The following is a 26,777-nucleotide window of genomic DNA, read 5'->3' on the forward strand; positions in this document are numbered from 1 at the left end:
CCCAGGCACTGCAGAAAAGCTGGAATTTAAATGCAGCCACTCTGCTCCAGCCTTCGGAAGAGGTCCCTAAAATGAGCTCTGAACTCCATCCCCAAGTTCACCTTCATGGCTGCTCCAGACCCTCCCATACTGAGGCCACCTCTCCGCTTCCCATCTGTATGTGCGCGAGTGACCCTGGGGGCCCTGCCGGGTAGACCTTCAGATACTCCCGAGTACCGTTTCCAGTGGGGCAGATGCTAAATACCACGTGTTCTATTCTCAGGGCCTGACAGCCCACGCTGCCCAGACTTCGGGGTACTGGGGGTGATCTGCTCCATGCTCTGGACTCTAGGGCAACGACCCATCATCCCATCTCATTCACTGCAAACTTTTGCCCAACAGCATTGCCTAACCCAGAATTCACCAAGGAACCCTGTCAACTGCAAACACCATGAGAACTCAGCGTGGGGTTAACTATCTGTTTCTTATAGCATTTTCAGACTAAACCAGTTAAAAACAGAAGCTTCCAAAAAGAAAGGTGGACACACACCATGGCGCCCACGCTTCTACCTGCTGGGCCACACAAGGTCACATTCTCTCATGCTGCTCACGGTGCGTTCTACTGGCCCATTTTATCTTGGGGTTCTCCAGGGAGGCAAACATTTGCCAGCACTGACCAACCTTCTGACTCTGGTCCCTCAGACACTGACTTGCAGACACCAGTGTCCACCTGGGGCACTCACCAACACTTCCTACTCAGGCACAGAGCAGCCCTGGGGTGGGGCCTGCAGAGCTCACTGCACTTCCTCAGCCGTCAGTGCTCCCACAAAGAGTACAGTCTCCCAGGCTGTGCACTTTACAAGCCTGGTGTTTTCCACAGCCGCCAGTCCAGCAGACCCCTTTGGCTTAGAATATTAGGAAGGTAGGAACTGGTCATACCATCTGGCTGCTGGACATTACCAGACAATCTACAAAAATCAAAATGAAGTCTTTAAAACTAAACTTTCTAATAACTCAACTTAATGACTTAAGAAAAAAAACTCAACTTAATGACTTAAGAAAAAAAAAAAAGCTCACTACATTTATAAACCCATCTTTCCCGTGTTCCTTTACTTGTTCCTTCCTGCTGAGGAACAACCATATAATAAGCTTAACACCAGTGTTCTGACCTCAATAATGGTTAACAAAAATAATTGTATTGCTTTACATTTGATAGGTCTTTAGGTTTCCCAAGTACTTTCACATTTATAATTTAATGTAATTCCGCAAGATAGGAAGGGCCAGGATTCACTATAACTGTTTTATGACTCAAGGTAAGTAAAGTTATATGATTCATATCACAAAGCCAGCTGAACCCAAACCAGACTCTTGTTTAATTTGGCAGAGGATGCATTTTTTCAATTAAATAATAAAGAGAGCTCTGGGGTAGGGAGGGGAAAAGAGAGGGGGAGAGGGGGAGGGAGGGGGGGGAGAGAGAGAGAGAGAGAGAGAGAAAGCTGGAAAGGGGGCAGAAGGTGAGGAGCACAAGGAGGGTGCAAACACACAGATCGTACTCTGCAAACTCTCCAGGTAGCCCGTGCTGCTGCTCAACATATGCACAGAAGTATTTCAAGGGGCAAAAATGAATCTGTGCTACATGCAACTTGAGGAACTCAAGAACTCTTTGAAGGTCTACTATTGTTGCTTTGCCTTTTTTAAAGAAAAAATTGTTTTCTGATTAAAGAGCATAAGGAAGGGATGCCTGGGTGGCTCAGTGGTTGAGCGTCCGCCTTCAGCTCAGGGTGTGATCCTGGAGTCCTGGGATCGAGTCCCACATGGGGCTCCCTGCATGGGGCCTGCTTCTCCTCCCTCTGCCTGTATCTCTGCCTCTCTGTCTCTCATGAGTAAATAAATAAAATCTTTAAAACTAAAAAAATTAAGAAATTAAAAAATAAAGAGCATTAAGGAAAAGAAATGCTTGCTGCTAAAAATTTAGGGTATCACCGGGCAGAGAAAAATCTTAAGCTTAGAACTACATGTAAACTCATTAGTTACATTGTGACTCAACATAGGAAGGCCGGGACACAGACTTCTGGGAGACACAAGCAGGATGAGAGGGCACAGGGTGGTCTTCCTGCGACACCACACTGAGGGAAGGCAACCGATGAGGGAGGGGACATTGAGCGGAACGAGAGCAGAGCGCGGGGACCAAGGAGCACCCCCGCCACCATGCTGCGCCACGGTAGTGTGTAAACCTATGCTCAGATTGCAGGGGTGATGAAGACACGCTTGGGAACACAGTGGAAGGGAGGGAGCCAGTGGGGGCATCGGCCGAGCCACTCCACAATCCCACATGCACAGGGACAGGGGTCCACAAAGACTCGGCAAAGGCACTATTTTTCACGCGAGGTGCTGCAAGCTGCTGAGTTCTCTGACACATGTCCCTGGAATTTGAGGATCCTCTGGAAACAGTGACAGGCATGGTCACTGGAGCTTCCTACCAAGGGAGCTTTGAAATCAGGGGATGATTTTGACCTGAAATCTGGTTTCATCGTGCCCTTCACCAAACTGCACAGCTGTTACTCCTGCCGGAATCTAGGAGTCTCACTTCCAGGGTGTACGGTACCTTCATATCTGCTGGGAGACTCGCACGCTTTCTGCGGGGTTGCCACACGGAGGAATATCTGCTGCCTCCATGAATGTCTCCGTGTCTTCACGGGGGTCCCATTGGCATCGCCAAGGTGCTCAGCTTTGGAGTCAAAGTCCCTGAAAGCACAGAATGATGGATTTATGAGCGGCAGGGAGATACCGCTTGACTTTGTGTTTTTACACAAAACGCTACGTTATCAATTTTGTTTGTATAAGAGAACACAATTAGATCATCATGAAACCTGAATCAAGCCCACAGTGGCTCAGCACTCCTCAGGGGCCTGCCTTCTTACAGGATGCTTTTCTTGAGAAGCACAAGATCACACGCCCTTAATTTATTTCCATTGTAAAAGATACTAAGAAATATGCTCCACACATCACACTAGCTTCCAACTGGACCTTCCTTGGCACCACTTCAGAAAAGAGAAACTGGGGGATTCCCTGGGTGGCTCAGCAGTTTCACGCCTGCCTTTGGCCTAGGGCGCAGTCCTGGAGTCCCCAGATCGAGTCCCATGTCGGGCTCCCGGCATGGAGCCTGCTTCTCCCTCTGCCTGTGTCTCTGCCTCTCTCTCTCTCTCTCTCTCTGTGTGTGTGTCTATCATAAATAAATTAAAATTAAAATTAAAATTAAAAAAAAAAAAGAGAAACTGTCTAAAAGGGGCAATGGCACCAGGGCCACCATCTCCCCTAGTCCATGTGTGGGAATAATTTCTCAGCATAGGTCTGCATCTCCGCAGACGGCCCCCAAAACGAAAAAATTTAGATTACGCAGAGTCATCAAGGCAATAATTACATAGTCACTTGCTGATGACAACAATTTTAACATTTATATTTTTTAAACTATAAAACAAAGTATATTTATCAACACATATCATAAATATAGTCTGGTCAGTGATCTTCCTATTCACAGGATAACTTGGGGAAGGCCTTGTGATTTACACCCACATACACACAACTAAATGATCACCTTAACTCACAGGTCAGACATCCCAACTTATTTACCACCACCATATCTGCTATCACTTAGAGAACACGTTAAGATTTCCTTGAATCTTCTGAAAACACCACATTAATAAACTACTCCTAGGCAAAATTAGAGAACAGGATGATGTTTTTAAAGCAACATTCAGTAAGAAGGTGTAAAAAGGAAGATACAATCGATTTAGCTAAAATTATTTTTTGAGTGTCAAAAAAAATTGGCTGAAAAATCCCTGTGTATCAATAATTTAACACTTCTACCCAGACTTGATATATCTAAATTAATCCCTACCTTTTCGTGTTCATAAAGTCAGAGGTGTTATTTTCATCTACAGGAGCCAGAAATTTTAGAAAATTTGGCACAGAGGAAGAAGAATGAAGTTTTTTCCGCAGGGCATTACGGTAGGAGATGCTGAGAGTTTGGTTGAGAAGAGAGTTTAGGATAAATGAAATACAAACATAAAAAGTATAAAATATAAGCTTTAAAATAAACACTTAAGTTCTCATGCTAAGAAAATTAAACCAGGTGAGAAATTTAAAAGTTTACAAATGAGACCTAACCTCTGTATTCAGTAAATAAAATTCTATTTTAAGTGAATGGAATCAATGAAATAATTCAAAAACCATTCAGTCCATTCAGTTATGCAACATACCAAGCTCTAGTGATCTGCTGTGCAACATCGTGCCTGTAGTTAACAATCGTGTGCTGTGCACTTTAAAAAAGTGTTAAGAGTGCAGATCTCACATTACGCATTCTTGCCAGAATAAAATAAAAACATAACAAGAAAATCAGTCCATCTTCCAAAATGACTTTCACTTTCAAAATGGAAAAAAATAATTTTCCTGAATTCATGAGGAAATTTCTGATTTGGCCCATAGCACAGTGTAAATGGACAAACACAATTTTTGTTAAAAAACTGTGTACATGTGATTGTGCACACACGTGTGTGCACACACCGGACAGAGACAGGGGAAAGCAAGTATATAAGAGGCGGCTTGACATCAAGACCTGACGATAGTAATTAATCGACAGTAAAATTAATCAATAGTAAATCAAGTCAGTTCAGATGATAGACTGAAAACAGTAAAACCAAAATCAGACAAGCACACAAACACACACACACACAAACACACACACAAGCGGTGGCCCTGGGTCCTCTCCCGCCATGCAGCATATCGTCTCTGTGCAAGATGAAGACAAACGACACTGAACTTGCCGCGTGAGTGTGCTCACCTCTTCGGCACAGCATTCCCACTTTGTTCTCCACTTGAGCTATGTTTTAGGTACTTAAAAAAATTTGGCGAGGAGGCGGAGGGGTTAAGACGAGGTGGAGGAACAGGAGCTGAAGACTGACCTGAGCAACTTTTAGGCTCGCCCACAGGTGGATGATGCACACTAAATAGCAATTAGAGAGAAGGCAGGGCGATTAGCGGGAAGAGGAGGGGACCCGTGGGGGGACCCGAAGGGGGTCGCAGAGGGGGGATCCCAGGGGGGTCAAGGAGGACACAGGCAAGAATGGGCTAGGCTGCTGGTATCCGCTTGAACACCAGCTGTCACAGAGCCAGAGGACTGCTCTTCTCTTCTGTATCCACTGTCTCACTGGTAAAGGGAGTTTTCAGTTTAAAAAAAAAAAAAAAAGTACTGCGAAAAGTCATTCTTGACCATTTCTGATACATGTATGCACCCCATAGTACTTGTTCCTCTCTTCCCCTTTTAGAAACTGACAGCAATTTCCTTTTTGTTTTTCACTGAAACCAAAAGCAAAGGAAAATGTAACAAAATCCATGGTTTTTAAGATACATTGCTCTTTAAAATGAACAATAACCTACCTTGAATTCAAGGTCTCATTTCTTTTGCATAAATGAGGGAAAAATGAGCAATAACCTGCCTTGAATTCAAGGTCTCATTTCTTTTGCATAAACGAGGAGCAGGAAGCAAAACGGGTATGAGAGACGGGGAGGCGGCTCCTTCCAGCCTCCCCTCCCCTCTGTCCAGCACGACCCATTAGGAAGCTGCATTCCTGGCAAGAAGGGAAATGTACTGTCAGGGATACTCCTTTCCTACCACCTCTGCTCGTATGAAACTGAAGGCCTAGCCAGAGAACTGGGAATCTCTAGACAGGAATGTGTCCACGATCACTGAAAATTCCAGAAACAGAGGGCCGGGGACACAGCGGAGAGGCAAAAAAAGAAGGAATGGGCATACAGGGTTTTAAAAACACGACAAGAACCCTATAAACCCTCAAATTATTGCTGTCTAAGATGTCACATATTAAATACCAGCTTCCTGCATGCATCCTGCTTTGGGATCAGAGTTATGCAGCTGAATTCTTGAAAACCATCATAATGATTTTCAGTGGCTGACTAGAAAAGAAGCTGAGGGGCTCTGCTACATATGGTTTCATTTCTTCACCCAAAACACTTCCAACACCTCCGTACAGACTCGGCATTACACGTGCATGAGCCCCCTGATGCTCGTACGTGCAAAACTCTACACAGGTGCGGCCCTTATCCAGATTTAGGAAGTGAGGGATCTTAAGAGATTTTTTAAAGTTATTTTGAAAGATAACTCTGTGACCGTCTATAGTCTCTGACGTTTAGGGTCAAATGAATTGCCAAAGGACCCCAGAAGGAACCAGGAGGAACCAGGAGACCTGCCTCTCTGCCGCTTACCCATCTCTACAACCAGAAAATTCCAACGGCTCATCCGAGCCAAATTATTAAACTTCGTAAATCTGGTTAGCAGACACTAAGAGTTCTCACACTGAAGGAAATTTTAGAAAACACCCATTCGATTCTGCTACACAGAGAAGCTAAGCAGATGTGCCCAGGTCACAACCAGCTCAGGACAGAGCAAGGACCAGAACCCAAGGCCGCGCAGCCAGCAGAGGCACCCACGTTGCCTCTCACACGCATCATGTGATGCGTTCATGAACTGAAGGCCGCATCTCCACCCCACCACTTAAAGAATCCGGGTTTCCAGATGAGGACTCACCTGCCCACCCCTTCTGCTACTTGTCCTCAGAGCTCCTGCCTCTCACGCTGCTTGAGCAGTGATTACTACCCACGCAGAGGGTCATTTCTGCTCCGTTTTACCTGCTTCCTCCTGACACTTGCACTTGCTACTTGAGCACGTAACAAGGGTCCCTCACATCTACAGAGTCCCCACGGGAGGAAGGTGCGGGAGGCAGGTGTCAGCTCTGTAAGCCCCCAGTAGAACCTGACTCATGTTTCTCTCTCACCCAACAAACACGCCTGATTAACAACAGATATGCCCCAGCTATTTATACAACAAAATCACATTTCTTAAACAAATCTTACTTTTGGTCATGAGGCGTCTCTGTGCTCACTGAGTGATACCTCATAAGTTTCCTTTGGGAGACACCTGGAGACCCCCGAGCCGGCTCCGGAGGCTCCTGGCACTCCACAGGGAGATGACTCAGGGTGTTGGCGCGCCTTCGGAAGCTCTGCTGGGGCGACAGTGGGGCAGGCTCTTCGACGGGATGGCTCTCCGAGTCACTGGACAGGTCATCTGAGGAGCCGAGGAGCCTGAAGGAGCTCTCAGAGGCGGGCAAGGCCTCTTTTTCACACACAGATGGCTCCTGGTGGCAGAGGGACAGCAGGTCAGGCATATCACGGGGAATCTCAGTGGCAGGAAAACACTCTGGTAGGTGAACACACTTGACTGTAACACTATCTAGAGGCCACCAACAAATATAAGGAAACGAAGGCCCACTAAGTGCCTGCTTATCAGAGACCAAATGCTAGGCTGCTGCACAAATGGGGAAACCTGCCCAAGTCCAAGTGGAAGGACTTAGCTGTTGTAAGTGAAGCTGCAAATAACCCCTTCTCTCTGTAAAAGACTCTACTGTGCTTTTAAGTAGCACACAGGGTCTCGTTGAACTTGTCTGCACAGATCAAGAAGTTCTTTATCTTGCTGAGTGCGTTCATACCTGTTCTGCCCACATGCTTAAGACTCTCTGATGTTGTTCTAATGTTAAAATTTAACTTGGTGATCCCGAGGTTAAAAACTAATATTCTTAGAATATGACGAATCTCTCTTTAGGCACTCACTGCCACGGCTCAGAGCAAATCACTTAACTTCTCTCTGTACCCCCAATTTTCTCAACTATAAAAGGGTAGAGTGAAAACTTATTTCATTAGGTCTCAGGAATTAGGCAAGGGAATACGAGTGAAAGTGCACTGTAAAAATGTTATACAAGTATAAGTTATTGCATCAGGTACTCAAGGAATCTACTGAGTGGGTAACGCCAACATTTGTTGAGAATCATGGCAATACTTTAATACTACAGGTTTTTCGGGATGCATACTTTTTCAAAGTAAGCAATCCTATGTTTAGCACTGTGCCCAGGATGTAGCTGGTGGCCAATATATTCTTTTCCAATCAAAAAATATAAAATAAGGGGGGGGGGCACAAATCAGCTAGCCCCTGAAGAAAGTGCTAAAAGGGGTAAATTAATCAACATGGAAAGAGTAAAACGAAATGAATGTATCTAATGATGGACTGAAGTATCTAAATTGTGTTCACCTGATACACAGTTGAATGCCTTTCAGATGATAGGTATTAAGGATTTTAATTTTTAGAAACGTATTTATCGAGGGGAGAGAGATTATATACATTTAATTGTGTAGGAATTAGACCGGAAAAATTTAATTCCCAACATGCTATAAAATATTAATTACCTTTAAACACAGATGGAATATTTCATTCTTCAAAACTCTGTAGTTCTAATGATCCTTTTAAGGATTTAGAATTTTGTCTAAGACAATATACCACAGCAAACAATTTCCGCTATGCAAACCTGTTTATCCCAACTCTTACTAACTTCTCTCCAAATTACATGAAATTACTGATCCTTTGAAACTAAGGATCAGTTAGCTAAAAGGGCCACTTGGATGTTTCTCAACAATTAGATGATCAATGTATTGGCAGAGATCCAATTACATAAACTAGCTTATTTTTGCAACAGTTTCTCAATCTCAGAATAAAAAAGATGTAAAGAAGTACACATACAGATACTCCCATACACAATACAAACAGGTAGCTTCTGAAAGTTGCATTTCTCTTAGGATTACCCTAGACATTTAAGCTACATGCATATTCCTAGATCTGTACTTTGAAGAATTCAAAACAATAAGACTTCCTAGAAAAGTCACTTGAGTCACATGAACTTCTTCATAGTATCTTTACTTGTAATGATCTGGAAAATCTCTTCCCCATCCATTTCCACAGGTGTTAATGCTTATCCTTTAAAATCTATTTCAAGGGCAGCCCCGGTGGCTTGGCAGCTTAGCGCCGCCTTCAGACCAGGGTGTGGTCCTGGGGACCTGGGATCGAGTCCCACATCAGACTCCCTGCATGGAGCCTGCTTCTCCCTCTGCCTGTGTCTCTGCCTCTCTGTTTCTCTCTGTTTCTCTCTGTGTCTCTCATGAAAAATAAAATCTTTAAAAGTAAATAAATTTTAAAAATAAAATAAAATCTAATTCAAAAGCATCACTGCCCCCACTCCCATACTTTCTCTGGTTCCACTGATCGAAAATAACTGCCCTTCCCCTTGCTCCTGGGGCAGCTAAGTTACCACCTTCTCTTATTCTAAACTCTCAGGGCTCCTTCTACACTCTGATGCTGAGCATCTGTCACCTCCCAGGTAAGTTCCTAAGGGCAGGGGCTTAGTTCCACTCATCTGTGTATCGCAGATTAACCATACGATTTCCAAACTTAAAACTAAACTGTGGGGTAGAAGCCAGCATGTAATGGATGTAGGTCAGATGATGCTCCATCCCACTAGATTTTAACTCAGAAAATCATATTTAGAAGACTGGTGTTTAGAGCCTCGCTCCCCAGAGGGAGTCCACAAATTTGCAGCATCGACACGACCTTGGAGCTTGTCAGATATGTGGCATTTCAGGCTCCACCCCAGGCCTACTGAACCAGAATCTGTATTTTTGCCAGAAACCCACTAAAGGTGCAACTGAGAACGTGGTAGGCACACTTCTAAAGCAGTGTTTCGCAAGCAGTAGATTGCAGGTGGTAGTATCAATTTCAATGGTCTGCCATGGACATTTTTAAAATCAAAAAGAACCAAAGAAAACAATATGTACCCCAGGTTCTTTGCAGTAAATATTGTGAGATTTTAATTCTGGATGCAAAGTGTGTATGTATGTGTGTTTATGAATCATTCTGCAATGTTAAATGAGTGTCTTGCTGTTGACTATGGGCTAAAAACTTTGAAAGCCACATCCTCAGGAGGAAACTCAGAACTTGAGTTCTATGGTCAGGAGCTGGCCTCCACATCCCTTCCCTCTCTCTTGCATCTGGAGGAGCTTTGGTAACAGAAGGAAAGCTGTCCTCCCTAGTGCAAACCCCAGATTCATTTTTTGGTGGTTAAAAAAAACTGAAGATGCTTAAGTGTCCTAGAAAGCAAGAAATTTAAACAAGGACACAGACGCAGGTTTGGTACCTAAGAGAACCGTTGGCTTGTTCATGATCACAAAGCTGTGCTTGCTGACAGACCCAAAGGGTGAAGCTTGATTATCTATTTATAAAAACAGTAATATTTAATTATAATCCCAGAGGCAGCCAAAATGTAAAAGTACATTCAGAGATTCAAATTGCGGGATCCCTGGGTGGCTCAGAGGTTTAGCGCCTGCCTTCAGCCCAGGGCGTGATCCTGGAGTCCCGAGATCCAGTCCCATATCAGGCTCCCTGCATGGAGCCTGCTTCTCCCTCTGCCTGTGTCTCTGCCTCTCTCTCTGTGTCTCTCATGAATAAATAAAATCTTAAAAAAAAAAAAGAAAAGAAAAGAAATTCAAGTTGCAAACTTCATGGAATTCACAAACTCACTTTTGAGGTTTTCCCAATTTCTTTTTTTTTTCAATTATTTTTAATATTGGGCAAGAAGTCCATTGATTGCTTTGTGATAAAGTACCTCTTAGTGGTCTAAAATTGTGATCTTGCTTCTTTACTTACCAAATGGCCACCTGCTTTGTTATGTGAAACTCTTAAGTTACAGAATTGCAAGACCAGCCCTCCCCCTGCACCAAGAAGTCTGCAAGCACCAAACTTTTCATGATGTAAGATACAGGGCTTCCTGTAATCCTTCTGTAGGCTCTGTAGGCAGCAGATGAGCATGACCCATTTGCTGATTTCTTCAGGGAGTCACAGAAAGGGAAATGTGCTTACTTTGCTCATATTACTTAAAGTGCTAGACATGGAGCTGTCCAGATCCAGGCTGGCAGAATGTTCCTGGAGGCCTCTGGCTTTATTACCCTACAAAAGAGAAGCAGTCTAGTTATGATCCCTTAGGCTTATGCAAAGGCATCAGGTAGAGGCAGCTTGGTCTATTTAAACAATCTCAGGAAAAATGCATCTACTGAGAAAAGCTGCTGAGCGCATATGTGCATTAAGATAATCAACATTTTGGTTTTGTTTTTTGTTTTAATAGCACAGCAACCTAAATGTTCCCGAACACCTTGTGGATTAGTCATTTGGCAGGGATGGCGGGCAGGAAGAAGAGGCAATCTGTGAAGAAAAGCAAGCACTAAAGCAAACACACTCAGCACCTCTCTCCCCTGAGTCCCAAGCTGTCACAACACACCAGCTGTAGGACACCCAGACAACATTCTATCTGTTCGGGAGCTCTCAAAGGTGGCCACCTGGCTTTGCAAATGGATTGTTTTTAATTTTAAGGATGTTGCAAAATTCTGAGAAAAAACGTCAAACAAAATAAAATTTAACTAGAACAACATTATTGGTTCAGATGGAGTGTTTCATGAAATCGAAAACAAAAACAAAAAACCCTACAAGCTCCAGAAAGGTGTGACACCTTGAAAGAAAACCAAGCTCTGATTTCTCAGGAGTGCCACCACAGATTATCTATATCCGCTGGGGTGGGGAGCACACAGCACGTAATTTCTTAAGGAACTCCCAGATTGGGGTATATGTTTACTTCGCTCTTCCTATATAGAGCTGCAGTCTGCAAACCTGTCTGTAAAGGGCCAGATACTAAATCTCTTAGGCTTTGTGGGCCATATGGTGTCTGTGGCAAGTACTCAACTCTGCACAAAAGAACTAAGAATATAGATAAATGAATGCATATGGCTCTGTTTCCAAAACTTTATTTACAAAAACAGGAGGTAGGTGGCATCTGACCTGAGAGCCACAGTTCACTGACCCGCTACAGAGTTCCAAACCCGTACCAGCAGTGGCTGACAGTTAATGGTTTTTTAAGCTGTGCCTGGTGGCACTCAGGGGGATGTGGCCCATACTTTACTACGTCTAATCTGTTCTCTTCACAGAGACTGGCCAATGAATAACATCCTTTTGGGAAACAAAAAATACCATGCTATATAAGAAAATTTCTTTTAACCTAACTCAAGTTAAAAACTGAAACGTAGGTAACATTGCTTTAAGACTGAGAGGACATTAAAAAGGTTTTTACCCTTCTATACTTTATAACACACACTGATGGCACAAAAGCAAAGAAATGAGGGTGTCTGGTTGGCTCAGTTGGAAGAGCATGCAACTCATCTCAGGTTCATGAGTTTGAGCCCCACGTTGAACATAGAGGGTACTTAAACTTTTTTTAATAAGGGCATGGAATTAAATCATATGTCCTCTTAAAAAGTACTTTAACTTAGATTAGGAGAAATCATGCTACTTACCCGGGATAAGATGCTTTCTAAAGACTCTGTTAAAGATCTCTTTGCTTTGTTTTTCAGCATATCCAGCCTAAATCGAGTGGCACTAGGTGGCAACTCACTTCCAATATTCTCTGCTGCAATCTGTGAGGTCTAAAAAGTGAAACAATGCAAAGTTAGGTAAGTCATTTACATCTTCCTTCCTTCTTTTTCTTTTTAAAGATTTTACTTATTCATTAGAGAGAGAGAGAGAGAGAAACAGAGACAGAGACACAGGCAGAGGGAGAAGCAGGCTCCATGCAGGGAGCCCAATGTGGGACTTGAACCCGGGTCTCCAGGATCATGCCCTGGGCTGAAGGCGGCGCTAAGCTGCTAAGCCACTGGGGCTGCCCTCTTCCTTCCTTCTTAAAGGAATGATAAATGATGCATCTTTTTGACTCCAGGCCATTATTCTGATCCTGTGACCACACTTCATCTGCTCCTCGATGGCATGGCTACAAGTCAAGGAAAGTCTGCCTCAAAGAGTTGCTCCAATCGCTCCAAATGAAACAAGGAAATGTGCTTGGAAACCATTCAGTTAACAGAGCTGGAGAGCTTGGGCTCTGTGCTCGGATCAGAGAGGTGTCAGTCACTAACTGGCCCTAAACAAGTTACTTCCTCTGTCAACTCAGACCCACCTCAAGATCTAATCATAACCCTGTGCTGAGATTGAAACAGGTAAATCATGCAAAGCACTGAGCAGAGCTTCTCATATCAAGGTGGCCAGTATTAGCTCTTCAAAGTAAAGAATAACTTACCTTTGGGGGAGTTTCTGAGGCTGAAACAAATAATCAACTGAAGAATCCACTCCATAACCCTAAATTAATACCTTCTTTGCTTTCTATGGAGCTCTGTTGTCTCCATGTCTTCCTCTCTCCCTCCTACTGCTTCCACCACCCCTTCCCTCTGCACCCACGCTTGTCCCCCTCACTAACCCCAACAGGAAGCTGCCAACACAATGGCATTTGGATGCCAACCACGAAATGAGGTTTACTGTTATTCGTTAACAAAGAGGTATGTTTATAAAAAAAAAAAAAACTAAAAAAGACCTCTGGAGTAAACTGCTTCTTACTTCTATGGATTCTTGCCTGATTGCTTCCTGCTAGACAAAGTTTTGTTTTTTGTTTTGTTTTGTTTTGTTTTTTAAGAAAAGCACAAACAAGCACATCCACCAATACTCTAAATTCAGACTATTCTTTGTTACACATTTCAAGTATACAGAAAAGTGTACGGACCAATTTGACACATGCATCTGCACCATCCCCACTCCCCAACCCCCCCAGCTTTGGCCAAGTGAACACGAACATGTTGAGAGCAGTGAGAAGCGTGGGCTCTGGAGCCCATGCCTAGGTGAGGCGTTTCTCTGCGGCACCCTAGCTCTGTGGCCTTGGAGAGGTCATTATGGGCCTTTCAGTTCCTCCACCTGCAGGCTGAGAACACAGAGCACTTCTGAGCTTCAGATGAATTAATACACATTAAAGCACTCAGAATATACCTGACACTCAGTATAACATGAGTGATCATGATTCTTAGCTACTCTGTTTCCTATGTCTAATGGAAAACTTTACAGACATCTTTGATGCCTACTAGAACCACTCTCCATTTCCCAGCTGCACAAATAACCCACTCCTGAATTTGGTATTCGTCAACTGGTATTTTGTACCTTTACATTTACGTATGTATCCGTAAACCATATATGGTGGTTTACATGTAGATGAGGCTTCAAATGAATGTATCATCCTATACATACTCTCCCATAAATACCTTTTGCCTTCCAATGTTGTTTTTGAGACTTATCTATGCTGACAAATGTTCTTTGATTCACTCGCTTTAATTACAGCGTAGTTAGAGTGTAGTAGCTCACTGTAGGACAACATATTTTGTACACATTCCTGTGGTTAAACATCGATTCCTTTTTGCTTTTACAAAGGAGACTACACTAATCTCTCCAGAACATAGCTCCTTATCACACGTGTGAAGGTTTCTGCAAGGTAAATAACCAGAACTATCCTTGCTTAGTCACAAGATCTATGTGTCTTCATATGTACCAGATACTGTCAAATTTTCCTCCTCTAAATGGTACTAACTCATAGTCCCAGTATCAGTAAATAGGAGTTCACCTTTATTTGGTATGGTCGGATTTTTCAATTTCTGCCAATTTGATGGGTATAGATGGTCTCTTAATTTGTCTTCTCCTAATTCCTATCTGATTATGCTTTTAAATTTTATTTAGTTATTTGCTGGTCAAAGATACTATGTCTTCTTTGAAATTGATGAAATCCTAATTCATAAATGAATGTCATACATTTTGCAAGGCATGAAAGAGAGAGAAATGGTTCTGATAAGAGCTACCTTTGGCTTCATGCAGTCATCAGAGTTTTACTTCCGTGAGAATTAGAATATGCATTAAGAGAATGATGACCAGCTTAGATATTCCTTTAAGGGAGACTGTCATTTATCTCTGTGTTTTCACAGAGTATACTGAGCATATTCTGCATACTTCACACTCACTTGTTGAAGAATGAATGAATGAGCAATGATCACTAGGCAGGCCCATGGGAAACACATACCTGAAGCAAGACTCACCCAATGGATATTGACTCAGTGCCTACTACACACCATGCACCATGGGCAGGAGCCTCACTCATTGCAATTGGTCCTGTGTAATCATTTACCAAATATCAGGGCCTATCCAGACTTGCAAAAGACTCCACAGCAAAGGGAAGGATCCACATAGGTCCTTGGGGGTCTGCCCTTGACTTGCCACCAGTTCTCTCCCAAAGTTAAAAAGCTGTGGGCCTGCTTCCAAACTCTACTAAAGTTTCCATCAAGAAGCAGCATTTTGAATGGATTGTTTTGATATATAAAGAAAACACTGGCTAGAAGACCAAGTACACAGTAGAAAGTATATACAACTGCACTTTTCCTTTTTTTTTTAAACCAGGCCTAAGAATGTCTGTACACTTAGCTCAGTATTTCCTCCCCCTTCTTCTACCACCTAACAAGACACTTTCCCAGGTCTATCACCACAATTCTAATACAATTTGAAAATAATTCATGTTTAGAAAATACATTCCTTACTTAAAATAAGCATCTAGAGGTTTCTCCTTTGAAGATGATGCTGGTTCTTGGATAAGTGTCCAATTTGGGGCCCTTGAGCAAATCTCACCAGTCATCACATTGCCCATCCCATGACGGACAGGTGAACTCTACACATGGAAATCTGGAGCCAAGTTTGAAATTATGTGGCTACCCTGAAGTATCCAGGTCAGAACCACCATCCCTTGGTGCCACGGCATACCCACTAGCAGTCCTATTCAGAACAACTAGCACCCACAAGCTACAGAGGTGTCCATCAGAAGGAGGATAAAGAAAAACTATGGTCCTGGCACACGAGAATAAAAGGGAACAAACTAGTGATCCATGCAATGCCACATACGAGGAGCAGAACCATCAGGCTAATGAAGGAACAAGAACTAAGAGACTACATGTTGTGTGAATCTGTCTGCAGAAGTTCTAGAACAGGCAAAATTAATGCATGGTATAAATAATCAAAACTGTGGTTGCCTTGGGGAGGGGCAGTGAGGACTAGCAAAGATGTACTGGGGTACATTCTGGTGTGAAGGAGGAAGCTCTCTCCCTTGATGGGAGCGTGGGCTGCCTGAATGTAGGAGTCCTCAAAACTCAAGATGTAGTGCACTCAGATCTGTGCAACTTACAGGATGTAAATCTCAAAAAGAAATTGTGAACAAATATTGAACTACAGCTAATTACATGCACAGTAAAGAGTGCTGGTATCAGACATTTACTTTAAAAGTCATCAAAAAGAAGGTGAAACAAGAGTTGGCTATAGAGTAGTTATAGAACATTAAATTTTGGAGCAGCCTGGGTGGCTCAGCGGTTTAGTGCCTGCCTTCAGCCCAGGGCATGATCCTGGAGACCCGGGATCGAGTCCCACGTCGGGCTCCCTGCATGGAGCCTGCTTCTCCCTCTGCCTGTATCTCTGCCTCTCTCTCTGTCTCTCTAATGAAAAAATAAATAAAATCTAAATAAATTTATTTATCTATTTATTTATTTAGTTATGCTCCTAAAAGGCATAATGATTAAGACAGTGCCCTTGGACCTGAGACACATTGGCTCTGCCATTCCCTAACGTGCTGCTTGACCTCTGTTCCCCATGTCCTCGTCTCTAACAACAGAATTACACCACCTGCCTCATAAAAGTTGTAGAGGAGCACCTGAGTGGCTCAGTAATTGAGCCTCTGCCTTCTGCTCAGGGCATGATCCTGGGGTCCTGGGATCTAGTCCGCATGGGGCTCCCTGCATGGAGCCTGCTTCTCCCTCTACCTGTGTCTCTGCCTCTCTTTCTGTGTCTCTCATGAATAAATAAATAAAATCTTTTTAAAAAGTTGTAGAAAAAATGGAATCATTCAAGTAAAAAATTAAAAGTCTGTCTGGTACATGGCAAACATTCAAAAAGGGGCAGCTGATTGAATAGTACTAATTTTTGGCACCAGCTCTATCCAGACAAGTAGAAACGATACATCTGACTAAAATGCGACACCTTCTAACTTTAGTACTTTACAGCTCTTTGCCCAAAGCCATTCTTCCTTTTCCATTAGAACAAAAACATCATTTGGTTTGTTTGCTATTTTATTAAAATGGTTCCTCTGACGACTATCCAACACTACCATTTTAGTCTTTGAAAAGCACATACAGGGCAGCCCAGTGGAGCAGCGGTTTGGTGCCGCCTGCAGCCTGGGGTGTGATCCTGGAGACCCGGGATTGAGTCCCATGTCGGGCTCCCTGCATGGAGCCTGCTTCTCCCTCTCCCTGTGTCTCTGCCTCTCTCTCTCTATGAATAAATAAATAAAATATTAAAAAAAAAAAAAAAAAGAAAAGCACATACAGCATCACCACTAGCTCTGAGAACTGCAGCCCTGAGTCTGCTCAGTGTCTTCTGTCTACTTTTTAAGGCTGGTGGCCAGAGAATTTCACTGTTAAAGCCATGGCTCTACGCCTCTCTCGGTCGGGTCATAACACATTTCCAAAGGCTACATGAATTTTTAGGTGCAATTAGAATGTAATGAAATCCATGTAGTTACACTATTTAGTAGCAGAAAATGAGAGCAGGAATCTCCTGGTGAATCTCAAAGCTTCATCAGATCCATCGAAAAGCCACTGCTGCTCTGAAAGCCCGATCCTCAGAGCCTGAGAGGATGTCCATCCTGGGGGAGACCCAACCGCAACTGGGGATCACAGCAACTTCTTTTTTTTTATAAATATGGATATTTTTTTAATTTTTATTTATTTATGATAGTCACAGAGAGAGAGAGAGAGAGAGGCAGAGACACAGGCAGAGAAAGAAGCAGGCTCCATGCACTGGGAGCCCGATGTGGGATTTGATCCCGGGTCTCCAGCATCGCGTGCTGGGCCAAAGGCAGCCGCCAAACTGCTGTGCCACCCAGGGATCCCCCAGAGCAACTTCTTTATAGTCCCAGATATGAGCCTACTGGGTAACAGGATGTTTAGAAAACTCTAAGAGAAAGCGCTGATGGCTCTACTTTGTGAGGCTTGTTCTCCGTGACATTAAACTCTCTAATGTTTTCAAATGGAAAAAGAAAAAAAATTAAATCTATTTCTCCACTGGACTAAACTATATCCAAATTACAAAGATACTACTCTGTTCCCTAAATATCAGTTTGTACTAGGGTCAAAACTTTCCACCCACCATAAATGTTTCATTCCCCTCGAGCAGTTATAAATTATTTCAAAATTATCAATTTCCTGTTGGGACAGAGAAAAAAAAATTACCAACAGGGAAACACTATTAATGGCACAAAAGAAGAAAAAATGGAATGGAAACAAGAAAAGAAATAGGCTGAAAAGCAGCAGAGAACTAACTGTAAGCGTAGGCTGGGTGGCCCACCCAAGTCAATCGGAGGAGCACAGAACTCCTATGCAATCTTGCGGAGGGAGGAATGGGAACAGACAGGGCACCCGTGTTAGTGTGGGAGGGGCAGTGAGGACTAGCAAAAAATCTCCCTGCTAAGAGATGCTATGGTTGGCCACGAAGATTAAAAATGTCAGACACTATACATGGGCTCTGTGTGCTCAGGAAAGGTTCCTGATTGCCAGGGCCAACCGGAGGGTAGAAATCTGGGGAGAGCTGCCATGTGTTCACCCAAGTAAAACCTTATTACGCTGAAGTGGCCAGAAAAGCAAAGGTGTTTTACAGGGCGAGGGCACACCACTGAACATTAAGGCCCCTATAGAACGCATCAGTTAAGCATTTCATAAAAAGGCAACACCCTGGGGGTGCCTGGGGGCTTGGTCAGTTAAGCGTCCAACTCTTGGTTTTAGGGAGTCCCATGTAGGGCTCCGTGCTGGGCATGGAGCCTGCTTAAGATATTCTCTCTCTTTTTCCCCTCCTTCCCCACCTTCTCCTTCTCTCTCCCTCTCCAAAAATAAATAAATAAATAAAAACCTGGGGTGCCTGGGTGGCTCAGTCAGTTAAGTGTCTGTCTTCAGCTCAGGTCATGATCTCAGGGTCCTGGGATCAAGCCCTGCATTGGACTCCCTGCCCAGTGGAGAGCCTGCTTCTCCATCTCCCTCTGCCCGCCCCTACTTGTGCTCACTCTCTTGCTCCCTATCTCAAATAATAAAAAATAAATATATTTTTTATAAGTCAATATACTTTTGGAAAATTGAGGATTTTATGAACATCTTTCAGTGATTCTTCTCTAGATTTTCTGGCTTACAAGTAACTTAAAAACAAAATGCACATTTGAAGCTACACTGGTTATCACAAATTGACTTACACAGAGTCTAAAGGACATAAGAAAATGATCCGTGACACCTTGTGTACGGAATCACACACCCGGAGATCTTCAAAGAAGAGACGTGCAGGTAGCCCCAGCTTTGGCACAGCACCCCGAGACAGGACAGCTGAACAGTACTTGTGCACAGGAGAGGAAGGCAAGCAGATTTTGGACCTCCACCATGCAAAATGGAATTAATGCCAGTTCTGTGTCTGAAGAGCACATAAGCCAGGCTCTCTAACGCTGTACCGGATTTGTCAGTAGTGCTCCCTTCCACGCACAGAATATTTATATTACAAAGAATCTCCAGGTACTTCATATAATTCTGAAGGCAGCTGTTCAATGTCATTCCCATGTACCAAGGAACAAAGTGAGGGGACAGACTCGCTCCCTGCGGGTCAGGTGCTTGTGACAATATCTACTCTTAAACTTCATTCTTGAAGCTCTACAGCAGCCCTCTTATTGAAGTGCCTCCTCCACCCCCATTATGACGCAGCCTGCAACTTCTCTCACCTCCTCCAAGCAGAGTCTAAATATTTCCAAATTTCCCCTATATGTGCAACAAATAAAAATACAGGGAGAAAAAAAAAGGATTTCAGAACTTGAGAAAACCCTCAAGAGTCTGTTTTCCTCAGCATCCTAGTAAAATTAAAAGAAGGGGGGGAAATGCCATACCTGCTTTATCTCCCCAATATGGATGTGAACTTTTTGTTTCTCTTCATATAAACATCTCAGGAAAGAAATAATCAATTCATTCTCTCGCTGCTCACTTCTTGGTCTCGATTTCTTAAAAAAAAAAAAAGAAAGAAAGAAAAAGAATATATTACATTTGTTTTTAATTGTCAATATAAATTGCTAAACCAGTGCTTTTGAAAATGCGAACAGCTTCCATTCACCCATTGTAACGGGTGTTCTTACCCAAGCACCTCACTAGGGGGCACTAAGTATCTTAGCTAGACAGGGAGACCATTCCTAAGGGACCCTGGACCCAGGGAGCCAGATTTAGCTTCTGACCTCTAATGTCCTTATACCTAAAATAAATATTTCACATCAGATAGAAGCACAGACAAAATATTTAACAAATAGTCTTGAAAAACAGAAAAGAATAAAATCTGGGTAAACATCCAGAGGTCAAGAGCCATAATGACTACATGTTTATAAACTTTGATGGCTAGGGAACTGGAAAGGAAAATAGAAACTGGTCCAGGGTCATGGTCCCACACATCCAATGTGCTGTTCAGCATGAAGTGCTTTCTGCAAGCCCTGCAAGGCATAAACTTGCACGCAGGATTTCATGGCATAGACTCACTTTTTTTTTTCCCTTTCTCTTTTAAGGAAATTCTCCCTACATCTTTTATTTTTCAGATGGGTATAGTGGCAAAACACAGGGGACTAGAAATCAGGGTATGCAGGTTCTGGGTGCTGCCTAGAAGTGTGACCAAAGGTGAGTCATGTAATCTTAACTTCCTCATCTGTTTAAAGAAAAATCATGCACAAAATAAACTCCAAGGTCCCAAATTCTTCAGATCTGAAACATCAGTGTTCATTTTTAGAAGACCATCTAACTTAATGTATTGTTTTCTTTGAATGTGAAGAAAAATGTTATTCTGCAGAGTGTCTATAAACCTTGAAAATATGTTTTTCATAGTGAGATTATCCATTTTCTTGCCCTCCCCCCTCTCTCCCTCTTCCAGACTTCTAGCCTGCCCTTCAAAACAAAGTTAGGGTGTAATAAATGGACTATACAAGCATCTAGTCTGGATCAATGCCACTCTTAGCAACCGCCTCCTTGAACCACCCTAGAAACAATGATCTTACCCCTTCATGTCACAGGTTTTAGAAGCAAAGGTCTAACACTAACCCAGACCTTCTGGTATTCCCTCTCTTTAAAAAAAAAAAAGATCATTTGAAATGATAAGTTGTTCCTGTAACTCAAGGAAAAGATAGTAAATGATTAGAAAGGTTGTTTTCATAGAGAACTTCCTGTTCTTTAAATTCCAGATTTAAGGACTATCTTAGAACATATGTTCTCAATCTTGATTCCACGCCACAAGCCTTGATGTTATAAAGTTTTACATGTTTTATGCAACAAGTGTATTTTTCTTTTTTTTAAGGATTTTTTTTAAGATTTTATTTATTTATGCATGAGAGACACAGAGAAAGAGAGGCAGAGACAGGCAGAGGGAGAAGCAGGCTTCATGCAGGGAACCTGATGTGAAATTTGATCCCAGGACCCTGGGATCATGACCTGAGCCAAAAGCAGACATTCAACCACTGAGCCACCCGGGTGCCCCAACAAGTGCATTTTTCCAAAGAAAGTTCCCATGAGATCTTCAAGAAAGGAAAGGGAGAGTCAAGTGCCACAATCCCAAATTTATACCGAGTACCCCCAAGATGATGATGGAAATACTGTGACTCTACAAGCCCAGGAGGCAAGAGGAACTCTCATTCATTGTGGTGGGATTGCGAAGTGACCAAGAGCCACTTTGGGAGCCAGTGTGATGGCTTCTTACAAAACCGACAATGCTCTTACTGAACAATCCAGCAAATCACACTGCTTGATGAGTTGAAAATTTATGTCCATACTAAAACCAACATAGAAATGTTTATAGCAGCTTTATTTGTAACTGACAAAACTTAGGAGCAACCCAGATGTCCTTCAACAGTGAGTGAATAAACAAACTGTGACACCTCTATAAAACGGAATATTATTCAGCACTAAAATAAAAAGAACTCTCGAGCCTGAAAAGACATGGAGGAATTTTAAAGGCATGTTGTTAAGGGGAAGCCAATCCACTGCACTGCACACCGTATGATTACAACCATACAACATTCTGGAAAAGGCAAAACTAGGGAGACAGCAAAAGATCAGTGGAGGCCTGGGGTTTGGGGGGGACAGGAGGAATGAACTGATGGTGCATAGAGGACTTTTAGGATAGTGAAAAACAATTCTGTATAATCCCATAATGGTGGATACATGCCATTATACATTTGTTAGAACCCAAAGAATGTACAACACTGAAAGTTAACCCTAAAGTCAACTATGGACTTTAATTGATAATAATGTATCAATATGAGCTAATCAACAGGAACAAATGTACCACACTAAGACAAGATGTTAATAATAGGGAAAACTGGCCTCAGGGTAAGGGTGGGGTCTGAGAGGTTTTATGGGGAATCTGTTCAGATGGACAGAAAATGAGACAACCAAGCACCATGTACTATCACAGTCAATGCCCATGAAACTGAAGCCAAGGACCCAAAGCTGCATCACTGAGCTCATCAAACATCATAGAGGAAAGTCACTAAGCTTAGAAATCCACATCCATGATGTCCTGCAAGGTCAAAACATAAATCCTTCCTTAAAATACTGAAACATGATTAGGGCTACTCTTCTACTGAGTTAAAATGATAAGCAAGGTGTCTGCCCCTAAATACCTCTCATATGGCTTCACTACCCTCCCACAGTGGCAAATCATTCCTTTCTACAGGTGATTTAATTTTATAAACATTCATTAGTCAGAGAGACAAGTCTGAGAAAAATAATGGGTAATCAAGTTGGATAGCATCACTCTCCATCAAAAATTAACTTTCTTGTAAAAAATCAATCTGCAGGGGATCCCTGGGTGGCTCAGCGGTTTGGCGCCTGCCTTTGGCCCAGGGCGCGATCCTGGAGTCCCAGGACCAAGTCCCACGTCAGGCTCCCTGCATGGAGCCTGCTTCTCCCTCTGCCTGTGTTTCTGCCTCTCTCTCTGTCTATCATGAATAAATAAATAAATCTTTAAAAATAAAAAAAATTTAAAAAAATCAATCTGCAATGTCAGAGTCAGGAGGCAGGGGTGGGGGTCCCTTGGGTCAATACAGAGCCGGGTTTGGGGGGTGATTTTGAGGAGCTAGAAATGGACTACCTCTTAATCTTCATGCTTGCTGGCTGGTTGGCTGCTCAGGTGTATTCATCTTTAAAAATTCACTGAAACACACACACCACTGATTTGTGTGCTTTTCTACTGTTCTATTTCATTTAAACAAATACAATTGATTGCTTGTTAAGAGTAACAAAGCCAACTCTGCTACATGCTTCTTGACCTTATTTCTTTGAGAAGGCTTAAGAATCGGTTGCAAAGGTGACTGAAAACTGAATTTCAAACACTGATGAATACCAGAATGCTGAGAGTCTATGGTCTTCTGAGGATACTACTTAAAATGGCAATGCTCACTTGGACGCTATTTTCTGACATCTTTCAAAAGTCATAAACAAATCATATACGGGGCAGCCTGGGTGGCTCAGCGGTTTAGCACCTGTCTTTAGCCCAGGCCATGATCCTGGAGACCCGGGATCGAGTCCCATGTCGGGCTCCCTGCCTGCTTCTCCCTCTGCCTGTGTCTCTGCCTCTCTCTCTCTCATGAATAAATAAATAAAATATTTTTAAAATCATATACGAAATAATTTTAAAGCCATGGAAAATCCACTGGAGTTGATATTCTTCACAAAGTGGAGGGGGAAAAGCTCCTCCATTAATCTTTAAAACCTGTGAAATTCCAAAAAAATAAAAAATAAAAAAAAAATAAAATAAAACCTGTGAAAAATCATCTTCTTTAATCCATTATTGACACCTACTGAGTACGAATGTACTTGATTTATCTCCTCCGTATGAATTCAGCCATTCCCTGAAATAACACTCGTTCAGAAGAAGAGAATTGGACTTTTGAGCCATTTTCTTTACTAGTCCTACTTCGACTTGAAAGCACTGAGGGGGACCCAAGTGACCTGGGAAAGCAGCACCACGGCCTGGGAAGAGAGCAGGACCCTGTGCACCACCTGCACAGCTGCACAGTTGGATATGCTTGAAAATCAGGTGTTTCAGAAGGTCATAAATTAAAGAATGGCTCTGAAGTGTCACGAGCCCTCTCACAAAAGGGTTCATAGGACCACATGTTTCTCTGGCACCAAGTTGTCTCAGCGTGCTCAAAGTCAGCTCACGTGCAGTGGTGTCAGCCTCCTGCAACATTTCCACGGCTATCACGGATTTCTGTTCTTCAAGTCCTCTGTGCTCTGCACTTTTTTCCTCTGTATTAAGCATTTATTTACAAAAACACTGATTATGTATGCTTTAACAACGAAGTAATCATGTACCATTAATTTGTCTTATGAAGATCTGCCAGTGGAGAGTTCTTCAGAAATAAATTATCCTCCAGAAAAACTGTACAAAGGAACGTGATTAACCTTTCTATTTACCTTTTCTATTTCTTTTCTATTTACCTAAGCCACCTTTTTCTTCATGCTCTTTTTGAAAGGTATGATTTTCAAACGCATTAGCAGGCAGTGCTACCTAGAAAGAACTGGGTTTATAAAATGCTTTATAGAACCAAGAATGGTCATTGAAAATAATACAGCAAAACCCTCAAGCCATTAGAAGAGCTCCATGTCAAATTTGTATCCAAGGAAGAACCGCACTTAAGATGATGGAGGACAAAGTAAGAGCTGGCTTTTCACAACCAGTGTCATTTCCTTTTAGTCTTTAAGCCAATTGACTAACAGAGCCCCTAGAACAACACATAGAGGCCCCAAGGTATTAACTGCATGCATTAAAAAAAAAAAAAAAACTCGTGTCACTTTTTTCTAAAGTCTCTTTTCCATAATGTATTGGATGGATGTCTAAAAAGTTACATGGATCAAAGAGAATCTCAGGATCACATCCATTAGGAATTTCTCATTGCTGAAGAACACTTTAATACCTATGCTGATTTATCACACAGTTTTGAGATGGCTACACCGTGCTATCTAAATAAAAAATAAAACTCACATTAGGAGAGGAAAGATGTGCATCTCCTAAGCTTGCTGCAAAGACATTCCCCAAAGTGGCTTGATAGCACAAGACCAGCAAGCAGACCGGCATCACATGCAAAGGCCCCAGCCTCCACTGTAAATGCGTTAACACAAACTACCTGCCCATTTATGAATCCCAAGTACAAATCACACTAAGTTCTGACTACTGTGCACTCAGAACTCTAAAGATCCTTTAAGAAAACACACAGTAGCCTGTCTCAAGTCAATTCAGAAGAAAACAGGAAAATTTAAAGGCAACTGGAAATTGTGAAGGTTACATTCTAAGCTACTTACGAAATTTTAAAAAACCTTCCTGTGCTTTTTCTCTGAACATGTGTCAGTCCTGCCAGAAAACAGACCCTGCACCGAGTGAGGAGGCAGAGAGAACTTGCGATCCAGGGCTGCCGGCCTTCTTGGTTCTTCTTGGTTCGTGCCTCCTCCGAAGGACCCCTGCTGCTCTCCCCCCACCCCCAAAAAGATACGTATTCTTTGTCCTGATGTGCTTTCCTCCCTACAGAAGTGCCAGGAAACCACAGAAAATGCCCCACAGCTAAAGCAGATGTGAAATTTGTGATGAGCTCATTAAGGATTCCTAATGAGCACACTACGGGCATGCCAGCACACGCAGCATGGTTTCCCCCAGATACGCCGCATCTACGTGCAAGAGCCAATTTCCAGGTTTAACACAGAAAACCGACGAGCCTGGCCTCAGTTTTGCAATTTTGTTTTTACACTTAGGCTTGACAGATGGTTCTACGTAGATAACATCATCCCAACTCACTTCCAACACTGAGGAAGAAGGCAGGAACAATTACTGACCACATTACTGACCAAGTTCACGTACAAAATGCGGTCTCTGCCCACCCCGCCCCCCCACACTTCGGGGCTGCAACCCCGGGCAGGAAGGGGCTGGAAGATGCCTCCTGTGGAGCAGAGCAGTGCTTGGGGACCAAAATTCACGCCTTCCGTCTCCTGGGCTGAGGGATCTTTCCACTCTGCAATTTCCTTTCTCTCATTCCAAACTAGTGTTTTGGGTTTTGTTTTGTTTTGAAGATTTTATTTATTTATTCATGAGAGACACACAGAGAGAGACAGAGACACAGGCAGAGGGAGAGGCAGGCTCCCCGCAGGGAGCCCGATGTGGGACTTGATCCGAGGACCCCAGGATCATGCCCTGGGCCGAAGGCAGCTGCTCAACCACTGAGCCACCCAGGCGTCCCCCAAACTAGTTTTTAAAAGGGGAGTCCTAGGGACACCTGGGTGGCTCAGCAGTTGAGCATCTGCCTTCAGCCCAGGGTGCGATCCTGGTATCCCGGGATCGAGTCCCACGTCAGGCTCCCTGCATGGAGCCTGCTTCTCTCTCTGCCTGTGTTTCTGTCTCTCTCTGTGTCTCTCATGAAAAAATAAAAATCTTTAAAAAAAAAAGGGGGGGGGGAGTCCTATTCTGGGTTGGTCATGTTCACCTGGTGTGAGCCTGCCATCTGACCCGGCGCTTACCCTGGGGCTTTTAAGCATAAACCAAGAAGAACTCAGAGCCGTGACAGCTCTCGTGTGCTATCTTTCATACATACCTCTATCTCAGGAGAGGTGAGAGGTAAGCTGCTCACCTCTGCCTGCAGTCTACAAATCAGAGACCAGTACTTTACCTGAACCTCCTCAAAAATAGTTGCTTGCTCCTGATTGGTTAATGTCGTCAGGTGCTTCTGGAGTTCTAGTTTGGTTTTGGAAGAATTCATTCCTATCAAAAAAGAGAGAGAGAGAGAGAGAGACATGAGAACACTCCATGGAGAAGTCACAGGGCAGAGTAAAACCTCCGTCCCCGTGCTTCTTACATCCTTACCCAC

The 26,777-nt window shown here is 43.1% G+C and overlaps 1 protein-coding gene across 5 annotated transcripts in view; it reads right to left on the reverse strand.

The window, feature by feature from the left end:
• Positions 1 to 26,777, reverse strand: part of TBC1D1 (TBC1 domain family member 1) — a 239,014-nt gene that overhangs the window by 82,644 nt on the left and 129,593 nt on the right. For 3 of the 5 annotated variants that reach the window (XM_041753548.1, XM_041753547.1, XM_041753551.1), the window contains 8 exons: positions 26,580 to 26,671; positions 19,782 to 19,892; positions 12,271 to 12,399; positions 10,790 to 10,876; positions 6,907 to 7,187; positions 4,820 to 4,981; positions 3,878 to 3,997; positions 2,585 to 2,724 (listed from right to left, as the gene is read on the reverse strand). In XM_041753548.1, the coding sequence (XP_041609482.1) occupies positions 2,585 to 2,724; positions 3,878 to 3,997; positions 4,820 to 4,981; positions 6,907 to 7,187; positions 10,790 to 10,876; positions 12,271 to 12,399; positions 19,782 to 19,892; positions 26,580 to 26,671 (1,122 nt within the window). The remainder of the gene's footprint in view (positions 1 to 2,584; positions 2,725 to 3,877; positions 3,998 to 4,819; positions 4,982 to 6,906; positions 7,188 to 10,789; positions 10,877 to 12,270; positions 12,400 to 19,781; positions 19,893 to 26,579; positions 26,672 to 26,777) is intronic. The other 2 variants (XM_041753549.1, XM_041753550.1) reach the window with 2 other exon arrangements.

Source organism: Vulpes lagopus, chromosome 4, assembly GCF_018345385.1.
Source record: "Vulpes lagopus strain Blue_001 chromosome 4, ASM1834538v1, whole genome shotgun sequence".
Taxonomy (NCBI): Eukaryota; Metazoa; Chordata; class Mammalia; order Carnivora; family Canidae; genus Vulpes; species Vulpes lagopus.